The 13,659-nt window shown below is 36.5% G+C and overlaps 2 protein-coding genes and 1 long non-coding RNA gene across 3 annotated transcripts; all 3 read right to left on the reverse strand.

The window, feature by feature from the left end:
* Positions 1-3,917: 3,917 nt before the first annotated feature.
* On the reverse strand, positions 3,918-4,887 carry LOC130504556 (uncharacterized). The gene is made up of 2 exons (XR_008941325.1): positions 4,420-4,887; positions 3,918-4,336 (listed from the first exon to the last, which is right to left on the reverse strand). It is a non-coding gene; the product is annotated as an uncharacterized LOC130504556 (long non-coding RNA).
* Positions 4,888-5,610: 723 nt separating this feature from the next.
* Positions 5,611-6,985, reverse strand: LOC108840298 (RING-H2 finger protein ATL3). The gene has a single exon (XM_018613132.2). It carries the CDS (start codon positions 6,672-6,674, stop codon positions 5,763-5,765), a length of 912 nt encoding a protein of 303 aa, XP_018468634.2. The 5' UTR covers positions 6,675-6,985; the 3' UTR covers positions 5,611-5,762.
* Positions 6,986-10,513: 3,528 nt separating this feature from the next.
* LOC108831576 (uncharacterized) lies at positions 10,514-12,292 on the reverse strand. Its single transcript, XM_018605105.1, has 2 exons — positions 11,764-12,292; positions 10,514-11,685 (listed from the first exon to the last, which is right to left on the reverse strand). The coding sequence occupies exons 1-2, from the start codon at positions 12,290-12,292 to the stop codon at positions 10,514-10,516; spliced, it is 1,701 nt and encodes a 566-aa protein (XP_018460607.1).
* Positions 12,293-13,659: the final 1,367 nt, after the last annotated feature.

A 13,659-nucleotide genomic window follows, 5' to 3' on the forward strand; every position in this document is an offset into this window, starting at 1 on the left:
TTTTTTGAAATGATTTTCAAAATTTATACAAAGTGAGTGTTTCAGATCATGTAATCTCTTTTAAAAATCACCACACTCAATAGAATCAATTCATGCAAGCAATTTCAAATTTCTTGAAAATTTTCAAAACCCCCAATTCTCAATAACCCTTACTTTGGTTTACAAAAAAAATAACCCTTATTTTGAAAATTTCAATTCAATAAGTTCAAGGTTGAATTTTGCTTCATTCTCAACAAGCTGTCAAACTAACAAGCATTTAGTACCAATTTTTTGTCAAGGCATTTAGTACCAATATGAACAAGCTTCAACTAAGAGTCCAAGTTTGAAAAGAAATTCAAAGTTTTTAAAGAAATTAAAAAAAAAAAAAATTCTCAAAACTCATATTGTTGAAAACCATACCTTACCTTGAATTCACGAATAATTTGCAAGCAGAATCACGAAGGCTTTGTCTATACTAAAATTCTTTATCCATGCTGTAATTTGTAGTGTTTATTTTCATTAGTTTTTTACTTCCATTTTATGTTGTTCATAGTATCCCAGCATTTGCTTAATTCTCTCAGGATCTGCAGCCATACATAGCAAGCTTAACTTCAATGAAAGCTTAGCATACAATTAAAACAGAAAAATATTCCAGCAGAGCACGTGTTATCGAGGCCTTTGTTGCCTCGAATGCTGCTACAAAACAGAAGCGCAGACTAACTATGAAGTATGCATTGCTTGTTTATGTTATTTTTTTTTTCAACTTGGAACGGTAGAGATTCCACACTGTAGCTTTGTTTATATGATTACTATACCCAAAACTGAAGCATAGCGAGTATTGGGGAAGTTGGAATCTTCTTGTATTTTGTTTTTGCTTTTGTGTTTTAGAATCTTCTTGTATTTTTTTTGTTTTTTGTCTCTGTTTTTTATTTATGGGGGAATTTGTGAGATGTACATAAAGAAGGAAAAACTCAAGCATATAACTATTCTACAGTTGCAAACGGTGGATGGGATAATTAGCACACAATCTTGACCAAATTCTCCTTTTAGGCACGTGTGTTTGATTTTGAAGCTCTAAAACTGAATTTGTAATACTATACTATATAACATATAGTATAGTCGAAAGATTATGACAATTAAGAATATAGCCATACATGGAAAAACGTATCTGAATATTATCAAACGCTCGAATTATATACTATTCTATATATAATATAGATATAGAATAGATTATTTCAAACATAAAATATAAATCCTAAACCGTAAACCCAAATCCTAAATTTTAAACCCAAACCTAAACTCTAAACCCAAACCATATACTCTAAACCCTAAACCCAAATCCTAACTCTTAAACCCAAATCTAAACCCTAAACCCAAACCATATACCCTAAACCCAAACACTAAACCATAAACCCAAATTTTGAACACTAAACCCAAACCAAAACCCTAAACCCAAACCATATACCCAAACCATGTACCCTAAACCATAACCCTAATCCTAAACACTAAACCCTAAACTCAAACCATTATCATTACATGACTATGTTATACATACTATGGTATGGAAAACTCGACACACCCACAAACTTTGTATATATGAAATTCTCTAAAATTTCTTTAGAGAAAGAGCTGATGAGTGGCGATGGTGTTGGAAAACAAAATAATGTAACTGATCAAGTAGTGAGTAAGAAGAATCAGAAGGTAGAGAAGGAGATACAAAGTGCAAAAGAAGAGAAAAAGAAACGTATCATACTATACTGTAATTTAAAATAGAGTATAATATAATAAATTGAGAGAGAGAGAGAGAGAGAGAGAGAGAGAGAGAGAGAGAAACCCTAAACCTACACTCAAATCATATAGTATAGGCAAAGACAAATAAACAAATACAAATTCATATATCCTAAACCCAAATCTAAAATTCTAAACCCAAATCATATACCCTAAACCTAAACCCTGAACTATAAACTCTAAATCCAAACTATGAACCTTAAACCCAAACCATATACCCTAAACCCAAACCATATACCCTAAACCCAAACCCTAATCTTTAACCATAAACCCTAAACCCAAACTTTTATCCATTACGTGACTATACTATACATATTATGGTATGAAATACTCAACACACCCACAAAATTTGTATATATGAAATTCTTTAAAGTTTCTTTAGAGATAGAGATGATGAGTGGCAACAGTGTTAGAGAACAAAACAATGTAACTGATCAAGTAGTGAGTAAAAAGAATTATGAGGCAGAGAAGGAGATATAAATTACAAAAAAAAGAGAAAATAAAATTTATCATACTATATTGTAATTTAAAATAGTATGGAATATATGACGTATGATATGGGGATATAGATTATGAAGAAAATTAGAGCAGTTTAACCAATTGGGAGGGTCAAAGTTAATATGATAGTTTGAATATGAAATACTCGACACAACCACATAAACTTTTATTTTTAATATGTACACAGTGTCTAACCAATTGAGAGGGTCAAAGTTAACATAACAACTTGAGAATGTCACCATAAATGTATGTGTTATGACACGAAGGAAAGCTTATGTGAGAGTTGCGTGCACGGGGAGGAGGAGGAGTGGAGATGATGTAAGAGGAAGAGGAAAAAGAGGAGGAGGAGGGTGGAGATGATGTTATAGTACATTGTGTTGTACTATTCTATATTTATTAAATGGAATAGTACAACACAACATTTACTGTTCATCTTCTCTATTAGTTCTTACGCATCCTCTGTTTTTAATCCACATATATTGAAGTATTAAAAATGTAAACCCAAACAAATATATGAAAAAACGTGATCAAACATAGTTATTGGATCAGATGATTACACAGCATGCGAAGTATCACTTTCCAACAATTTCATAAAGCTTATAAATGATCATGAGACAAAAGAAAGTGAATAAAGATCATTCTGGAAAAAAATAGTTTCAGAAGAACAAGATGAAGTGATGAACGATGGAAGTGAAAGTGAAAATGAAATAGTAGAATGAAGGGTATTTTTTGTCTTTATACATATTATACAAAGAATATCATAACCAAGAAGTTGTTATGATTATAAACTTTTTTTTTGTATTGCTATGTGTATGCAATGCAATTTCCCTTTATTTATTCACTCTCTTGGTTACTTGTCATTTTTGGCAGGTTAGGTGGACATTTTGGCGATCTCTCATTACACACATCATGATCATTTACTGTAGATAAGTGCCATAACAATGAATAGTTGGATTTGAAAGCTGATCTTTCAAAAACAAAGTAAGGGCGCCCTTTTCTGCTTAGGAAGCTAGATATCGATGGGTAAGATCTTATTCACAAAGCTTACTTTGCTCTGTTTTATGGAAGTCGTAACACATCAGGAGAAAAGCCTTAATAGGATCTAGGGACCATATATATAGTGCCATTAAAAAGTGGTGGCATATCTCTAGCGTGGACGCATACATGTATTCTTCTGCATTTCTTACCTCATTTATTATTTTGAAATGCTACAAAATAATTTATTTGTTGCAGTCATGCTAGCAGACGAAGGTAAGTAGCTAAGCAATCTACATAACGAATTTTGTTCTGCATCTAATTTTCCAAAAAAAAAAAACACATTTGTTTTTGATGCATCCTCAGGGTTAAAGAACACCAAGAAGAACATGGAAACAGAGGAAGAACAAAACTAGTGAAGCAACAGATAAACAGAGATGACTGGAAAGAATCGGCATTCTAATAAAATTGAGAATATGAAGGTTAACCGGGCTTCGTAGCCTGGTGGTAATGGAACCTCGGCTGAGGTGCCCGCCACCCAGCTTCGAAACCCGGCCACAGCGATTTAACATCCTTACTGCTGGGGCGCTGGACCCCTTCGGGGATATTTGGGAAAGTGGCTGCCCAGACACCAGAGATATCAAAAAAAAAAAAAAAAAAAAAAAAGAGAATATGAAGGTTAGGCTTTTATATTATAGTCTATTTATTCTATAACATATATTAGTCAAGCTGCATCTTTCCTCTATGCTGTGTCACACTTCTTCTCCTCTAATATTTTAATGTAGATGGCAGCATTGTTAAAGCCTTTCTGGCTTGATCTGCCCTCACAAGAATGCTAATTAAAACAGTACTTTCATATTACATACCAAACGAACTTATAGAAGTCTAAGCCTACTCTAGAAGCTGTTAACAGAACAAAGCTTATAAGAAACTTTCTGATGCTCCATTTACATTACAACATCCACTAATAAGTGTAAGTACCCTATAGTACAGTGCAAACAAAAAAAAAATTATAAAGATTCATGAGGGGGAGAAAATTTATTACTATGGTTCTCTTGTGGTTAACTGCTGTTTTCTACCTTCCTAAGGGACGTAGCTGGTGCCAAAAAAAAAATATTGGTGTTAATCATAAGGATATGAAAAACTATTTGAGATTAATGGGTGTGGTTTGTCTTTTACCTGTTATGTATAGGACTGAAGCCACTCCTTGGGATTCTTCTGAAGCTATTTTTTTCACCTCTTAGAGACTCCTCCTCCTTCATCTCCTTACTTATCTGCAAATCTCTCACTGCTGGTGTCATGTGACGACCCTCTACATTATTCTTGCCGATATACAAAGCTAGAAGTAACAGGATCAGAGCTGCTGAGATCGATTCCCATGTATGGAACCTCTTCATTGTGAATCCTCTTTTTAATCTTGGAGCTCTTAGGTTCTTCTGTTCCTGAGACTGCAACTGAGAAAACTTTTGAGTAGCTAGCTTTGTTTGAGTTAAAATGGAAGGAAAGAGAGATTGGAACTCTTGCTGCTTTGTGGGTTATATTATTGGTTTTAAAGATACATTTTTGGGATCTAATCACGTGATCTAGTTTGACTCATGTGCTAATAATTATACCTTTTTCCAAATTGTGTTTCAAATGGTGAGGATATTTATCTTGGATCTGATGATTTCCAGAGCGTTCACTGATGATTGACTAGTCCTCCCATATACAAATGAATACACTTTTTAATTAATCAGTATGGGCATACACATCTATTTACACGTATTAGCCAAGAAAGTATATGTGATTGAGATGAGGATCATGTGAAAAGGCACGTGGTTAGTAGTATTTGTTAAGTCATGAGCCTGCAGGTTAACAGAACATGTCTTTATAATAATCACCTTCTGTTTTTTTTTAAGAGAAAAACTACAAGCTTTGAAGAGAGGAAAACAAATGAGTTTGCTCAGTTAGTTTTCTTCCTTTTTGTTGTCTATACCAGCCGCTTGCTAGTTCTCTTGTCTCATTCATTGTAAAGCTCATTGTCAGAGTTTTGCATCCTGAACAATTGCAAAGTTAATGTTGTAAAGATCATACGGTTTTTTTTGGTTACTGTGATCATATGGATTTTACATATTTTTTTGTTTATATGGAATATCAATCCAAACAGAGTCATTTCTATATCCGTTTCTTTTTCCTGAGGGAATATCCACTTTTAGAAGGTATATTTATCTACTTCATCACAGTTTAAATAGATAAATATAAATCACTCTATTTTCTTGGAGAATATGGATTATAATGTAGTGGTGCTTCATGCAATCATTTGATGTCCAATAATCTCAGAAGTTGATTAGAGAACAATATAGGACTCTTGTGTTAATCTGACTAGACAAAAGTTTAAAATCTGAAATTCCATTGAAGTAGATTAATGACATTACTTGGATAACAAAGAAAGCTCTTAAACACAAAGCAAAGCCAATACCACTAGACAGTTTGACATATATATATATACCATTCTTTTTACTCAGCTAATGTAATCACAATCTTCAAGGATCAACAGAAGAAGACGCAGCAGCATTGGAGCTACTACTACCACTAGTGCCACTATTGCTGCAAGAGACTCTCTTGTCTCTGCTCAGAAACCTCCTTAAAGACCTCAACCTCGTTGTTATTGGAGATTTTGGTTCTTCCTCTTCAACCATAAACCTCATTGATGATGATGAAGACGGTGCATCTTGAATTCTAGCTATAGAATCATTGATATCAAGAACAACAGCATCTTGACTCTGTGAAGCAGCATTACCAGTAGTACCATCTTCTTGAGACCACCCAACATTGGTGGTTCTAGTACTAACCTGATCCTGACGACCCCATACCAAGACATTGGTGGGGAACTCCGGAGAAGAATCTACTGCATTGTCAGAAACTAGTTCGGTTAGCTTTGAGCTAGGTTGCTCAGGACCAAGAACAGTGTTTCTGCAAATGGGACAAGTTGAGTGAGAGTGAAACCACATGTCAATACACTCAACGTGGAAGGTGTGGTTACACTTTGGAAGTAGTCTAGCTTTGTCTCCTTTGACAAGATCAGACAAGCAAATAGCACATTCAAAACCATCTTGTCTGAAAAAGACAATTGGTAATGAACTGAGCTCAAAAGGGGTAAGACCACCAGTGTTGGACAGAGCGTCTTGCCCTGGGACGAAGATGAAACGGCGTCGTTGGAGGCGAGTGGTGACAGGTGGAGCTATGGATGAAGGTTCATCTTGTTCTTGTTCTTGTTCTTGCTGTTGGAGCTGGTCAACTCGCCACCAGTAGAGTTTGGCGTAGAGGTGGAGGACGAGAACGACAAGAACCGCCATGAAGAGAACAATGATTGATGTGAGAATGATCTTGCTTGTGACCTCTTCGGTGGACAGGTCTCCGAACAGTGAGCTATGAGCAGAGCCATCATCGTCCATTTGATGGTTTCTTGAAAAGATCAATACTTTGTCTTCTTCTTCCTCAAGATGAGACAATTTGGGGAAAACAAGAAGCTTCAACTGGTTTTGTAATGGTGGAGGCAGAGAGATTAACAGTTGAATGGCTTCAGGGTTTTGTGGAGGAAGTTGTAGCTAAAGAGATGAGTTAAATGCAAAGGAAGAAGAGATCTACTGTGGTTATGGAAGGCAAGTGAATAAGAGGAAGATGACGTTGAGGAGTAGCCAGTAGGGTCCCACGATGGTATGGTAGCTCCTCATGGGGTTGGGACAGCTACTCTTCCTATAAAATCTCTACTCCACAGTTTTATGATTTCCTAATTTTTTATTCTTTTCTGACTTATTATTATTGCTTTATTGATGTAGAAAATTGGAAGCGAACTTTATTTGTTTTAAGTTAGAAAAAAACTTTATTTATTTTGATATTGTTTTTTCTTAGAAACATTGTAAAGTAAAATGCTACTAAATTTTAGTAAACAAAGAAACTTTAAGTGAAATGCAGATGTTTTTAATTTTCTTTCTTTTACTAATCTTCGAATGATACTAAAATTGCATCTCGCTAATGTGAACCCGTTGATTTGTACTTGTGTGCGGTTGTACCAATCAGTGCAATCACTACATTGCCTTTTTGGAGCTGAGTCCATTTCATTTTCATTTTCTTTTATATATTAAAATGAGATTTAAAGTACAGTGTTCTCTGTTTCAAAAAAAAAAAAAAAAAAAAAAAAGTACAGTGTTCTCTATTTTTTTTCAAGTTTAAGCAAACATGAGATTATTTAAATAATAAAACTATTTTTACCTGTTATTTTGAAATGAAATAAGTTTGGAGTGAAATTCAATTAAACTCTTATGGAATTGTTCCATTTTGAAAAAAAAAAATAGAGTTATAATTATATACTGAAAATACTCTTAAGTATATTTATGTTTGAACATGCCAAACTGAGTATTAGTAATCCGGCTAAATGTTTCGGTATTTCAACAATATCAGTACATACCATAGTTTTCTAATTGCAGCTTACGGATGATATTAGGTTAAATTGTTGCTAAACAAACATGAATGTCAAATGTTTTATTCCTAAAGAAGAAAATAGTCAAAGAATATGGAGTGCATTATAAGCTAATATGATGGTGTGCACTGATTCACACATCTTTTAATACTCTTTCCAAGATATCGGTAATCCTCCACTACTTTTACATTTTTTTTTCGTTTTGTTTCTGCGTTAAAATTACGAATAAGCAAACAAAGTAAGTCAAATGTGAATATCTTTTTTTTTTTTTGAATGAATGTTAAATTTATTCATAAAAAAAACCCTTATACATCCAAGTGTGTCCTTTTTTGCTTAATCTGTTTTAACAAGAAAACTACTTCTTAAAAACTCAAGAGACAAAAGAATAATCAAAAACGGGTACTAAACCAATACTGCAAACTCCCCTCTATACTTCTTATCCCTTTCCTTCTCATAAGACTTAGCTTGTTGCGGACACCTTTATCAATCAACTTCTTCAATGCTTCCATAGGTATCAGTTTCTCACCATGTCTCAACTTGTTCCTTTCATGTCACAAAGTATACAGCGCAAGCTGGAATGCATAACGGAGACAGAAAAGTCGCTTCTTCTCCATCTTCTCATCTGATAGCATTTGGACAATAACATCCCAAGAACAAGTGAAATTGGTAGTCAAGATCCCTTTTGTTAAGAACTCCCATACCTGTGATGTATAAGAGCACTCAAAGAACAAATGGTCTCTTGATTCACTAGCATTCTTACACAGAACACATGTCGTGTCTATTCCTTGACTCCACTTGGATATTCTATCCATAGTAGATAACCGATTTAAGTTTGCCAGTCAAGCAATGAAAGCATATTTTGGAGTAGCTTTACTGAACCAAACACTTCGCGTCCAAGCAAGCTTCTCTTTTCTTTCCCTTAGCATAATCCAAGTCTCCCGAGTAGAGAAGTTTTGCTTAAAACCCGACTCTCTCTTCCACAAACTAACATCTTCCACCAAATCATCTACCTTTTCTCGAGCTTTTGACAGATCTTCTTCTATATCATTCAACAGCTTCAAACGATGTCTCCTTCTCCTTCTGGTTACAGAAAAAGCTTCTGCCACAGTAGCTTCCTGACTAATACCCAGATCAATTATTCCTCTATCTCCCAATATATCCAACAAAACTCCCTTATCCAACCATCTGTCATACCAGAAAGAAGTGTGCCTCCCGTTCCCAATTACTTTCATATGAAACATCTTAGCCACCTCTCTTAACTTGAGCATTTTTTTCCACATCCATGAACCCACTTGAGTATTGCTCTTAACCTCCCAAAAACTTTTCTTCTTTAAGAGATTCTCATTTAACCATTTCCCCCAAAGTGAGTTACCTGAAAGCAGACGCCATATTAACTTCAAACCATAGACCTTATTGACATCTTTCAATACTCTGATACCCAGACCTCCTTCATCCTTCTCAAAACATATGTCTTTCCAAGCCACTTTTGCACCCTTGGTTTTTAAGTCAGGACCAGACCAAAGAAATGCAGAACAAAGTTGCTCTATTTCTTTTAAACACCGACTGGGGAGACGAAATGCAGAAGCCCAAAAGTGAACAAAGCTCATAAGCACTGACCTTATCAATTGCAGACGACCTGCATATGATAAAAAGCGCGATGTCCAAGTGCCAATTCTGTATCTGGTTTTCTCCAAGAGAGGTTGATAATCTTGACTCCTCATGGCCTTAGTCATTAAAGGAAGACCCAGATATCTGACGGGTAACTCTCCATTGTCCATAGGGAAGTTCGTTAAGATTCTTCTTTTTTCAATATCTGAGACCCCTGCCATATAAATTGTGGACTTCTCCATACTAATCTTCAGACCAGACCAGCTTGTAAACTCATCAAAAACAGTCAAAGCCCCTTCCACTGATTCTTTTGATCCCTCTACAAACACCATTAGATCGTCCGCGAAGCAGAGATGAGTTAATAGAAGAGATTTGCATCTTGGATGGAACTTGAACCTCCTTTCTTGCACTGCTTTATCAAGTTTCCTTGACAGAATGTCCATACAAATCACAAATAAGTAAGGAGATAATGAACATCCCTGCCTCAGACCCCTAGCACTCTGAAAATATCCAGCAAGATCCCCATTTACTTGAACAGAAAAAGAGGGACTTGTGATACAGAGCTCAATCCAGTGGATGAATTTTCCAGGAAATCCCAACACCTTCAAACAATCAAGCAAAAACCGCCACTGGACTGAGTCAAATGCTTTTGATATGTCAATTTTCATAACACATCTCTGCTAGACAGATTCCTTATGATACTCCTTCACCAACTCTGAGGCGAGAAGAACATTCTCCATAAGCAATCTCCCTTTGACAAAAGCTGACTGATTTTCCTTGATGATTCTCGGGAGAAGAAGCTTCAACCGGTTTGCTATTATCTTCGAAACAACCTTATACAAGACGTTGCAGCATGAGATCGGCCTGTAATCTTTCATCTCCATCGAATCTGTTTTCTTTGGAATCAATGCTAAGATAGTAGAATTAACCCCTTTTGGCAAGAAACCAAATCGAAACACAGATTGAATAGCAATGACAAAATCTTGAGCTACTACTGACCAGGTTGTTTTGAAGAACTCACTAGAATATCCATCTGGACCAGGAGATTTATTTGTAGGCATTGCAAAGAGTACCTTCCTTACTTCCTCCTCTGTAACCTCTGCCTCCAACATAGCACAATCACCAGCCGAGCATCTATAACTCAAAAGATCCTGAATCTCCTCCATTGAAGCCCCCTGATACTCCATTGGCTGATGATTAAGCAGATCAGAAAAAAAATCTCTCCGCCTCATTTTTGATCTCTGCTTGCGTAGTCACTATAGATCCATCATGGGTTCTGATTTCTCTAATAGTGTTTTGAGCTTGCCGCGTCTTGATAGCATTGTAGAAAGTCTTGTTGTTCTGATCCCCTACATCAAGCCAATGGAGTTTTGCTCTCTGTTTAAGAAAGTCCTCTTCTAACCCTGCAACATGGAGCCACTCCTCATATGCACTTACTTCCTCCTGAATAGTAGAACTACTCGGTCCCAAAAGTGTTTGTTGCTGTTTTACACAGAGAATTTCATATGCCTCCTTAGCCCTTCGCGACTGATTACCAAGCTTACTCTTCCCCATTTCCCTTATAAGCGGCTTTAAGTTCTTAAGCTTCTTTGAGAATCGAAATAAGGCAGAAGTGGAATGAAAAAGCTTCTCAGTAGTATCCCAATAACTCTTCACCATTGGTAAAAACTCTGGAAGACTTCCAATAGCATTTACATATTTAAACGGCCTCCTAATCTTCTCCATAGGTGACCAAATCTGAATCTTACACCTCATGTGATCAGAGCACCCTCCAGATTCGAAAACTGAGTAAGCATTTGGAAAACGAAGAAGAGCAGCATCATTTAATAACACTCTGTCTAGCTTCTTACAAATAACTCCCTCTTCTCTTTTATTACACCATGTGTGGAGAGGACCCTGAAAAGCCATGTCTGTAAGATGACAATGGAGAACTACCCTTTGAAAATCTCTCATACCCGACGATATACTACCAAAATCAGCAAACCTTGAGCTTTCTTCTACCTCCAAAATCTCATTGAAATCCCCCATTATAAGCCAAGGCTTATTTTTGAAGCATGGAGAGTTACAATGATGTGTCAAGTCTTCCCATAACCGCTTCCTTTCCTCCATCTGATTACTTGCGTACACAAACGTGCAATAAACATCTTCCTCATCCTTTAAACCCACCGAACACGTAATCATCTGGTCCGTTTTGTAAACTGGAGTCATGATAATCGATTCCCTCCACAGAACCCATATCCTTCCTCCTTCGCTGCATTCATAATTGGTCATTAGGGACCAATCTCTGAACGACGAACTAATGATGTTATTCACCTTCCTCTCTTTTACCTTTGTTTCAAGTATACAACCAAACTTCATCTCCTTGTTGCTAAGCCAATCTTTTACCACGGAATGCTTCAAAGGTTTGTTGAATCCGTGCACATTCCAAAAGAAGCTTGACATATATTAATACTTACGTCGAGAAGACCTTTTGCCCAAAGGATTTGCATCCTGAGCTCTAGCCTTCTGACCTTTCCTTCCACCCTTCTTAGCTGCTACCTTTCCTTTATTTGATTCCTGCTTTTCAAGTATATCTTCCTCCAGTAGATCTTCCTCCAGTTCCATATTTTGTTCCCCAATATCAACAACCTCTTCATCAGAGTCTTCATTGATGTTCTGCTTCTCTTTTTGTATTTCACTAACTTCAACTTCTTTTATATTTTGCTCCTCTCTTTGTATTTCTCCATCCTCAGCTTCATTAATGTTCTGCTCCTTACTTTGTATTTCTCCCTCCTCAACTTCCACTGAATTCAACACTGAGAATTTAGAAGCAGAAATCTGATACTCCTCTTCCTTCCTTGATGAATGCTGCCCCTGCCTACCCACTTTCATAGGTGATACCAACGACCAGTTCTCTTCCACATCAACTCTCTGAGATAACTCGGCTTCCTTATCATCTCCTTTCTTAGCTTCATTTTCAGAGCTCTGGCCACTGATCTCCTCCATACAATTCCTTCCTGATGCTTCTGAGTCTTCCCCTCAACTGTTTTGCTTCTCGGAGTAGCTTCATTCTTTCGCTTTACTTTCCCATTCAGTACACAAACCTTCTCTGTATGCCCCCACTTCTCACACTTAGTGCACTTCGATGGTAACCAAGGATAAAGAAACCCCATTGTGAACTCCTTACCATCTTTTATGAACTCAATCTCTTTTGGCAAAGTTTTGTGACATCTACATTCACGAAGACTTTAGCTACTTCCAGATTGGTGCAAGCTATTGTCTCCGGATGCAGACGATCTGGAGATCCCACCGAGCTAGACATGAAACTGATTCCTTCCCATGAATACATGTTGAGTGGTACTTTTGTAAGGTAGACCCACATTGGAATAGATACCTCTTCTTGTTTCTCTTCTTCCGTTTGTGGAGTCCATTTGGCAACTACCATAGGAATCCCAGCTATGTTCCACATGCCCCTCTTTAAGATCTTCTCTCTCGCCTTCGAGCTCGAAACCCGGAATCTCATCGTTGTTGCGTTTACATCATAGATATCAACCTTCGTAGATGGATTCCCATACTGCCAAATCTTATTGACTACCATATGTACTTTAGCTACATGAGGCGCCAAATCCAAAAATTTTCCGACGATGAAATCATCCCATAGGGGAGTTGAATCCGAAATAACTCCATCTGGGATCTCCACTCTATGCTTCCCCTCCTTAGTTGATACCTCAACCTCATACTTCCTCAAGCTTTTCCTTTCCTGCGCCTTCTCAACCCAAGTCTGATTTGCCTTCTTCGAACTAGCAAGATCTTGTTTCCCCTCGATTGTGTTTCCTTCACCAAGCTCCAGATTTCCAGAATCTCCTTCCGAAGGGACCAATAATCCCGGCGGATTGGCTAAATCCATCACTTCGAACCTTAGATCTCGATCGCTCTTTTCGTCGCCTTCAGAATCGCTTTTTTTAGGTTTTTAAAACGCAGCAAGGTTCCAAATGTGAATATCTCATGCACTAACTTTATATAGTTAGATGATTAATCGCATATTATAATTTATATCTACATATTTACATCTAATGAAGGACTTTTTATTCTTTAAGATCAAAAGATATGGAAAAAAATCCTCTTGCTCGAAACCTATGTTCAAGGATCTTGTCTTTTCATGAAGTGGAACCTTAAAGTTATTTGCAGCTTTTTAATCAAAGTTCTACTACTTGTGACAAAAAAAAAAATCAAAGTTCTACTACAAACAACAACTTTTTTTTTTTTGAAAAAACACAAATAACAACTTCGTATTCTAAAAAGTGTCTTAATAAGTCCTCGTTGCACATTTGTTCATTATCCGAAGGAATTAGGAAACTATACTTTGCAAGAAA

This window comes from Raphanus sativus, chromosome 2 (genome assembly GCF_000801105.2).
Source record: "Raphanus sativus cultivar WK10039 chromosome 2, ASM80110v3, whole genome shotgun sequence".
In the NCBI taxonomy this organism is placed as follows: Eukaryota; Viridiplantae; Streptophyta; class Magnoliopsida; order Brassicales; family Brassicaceae; genus Raphanus; species Raphanus sativus.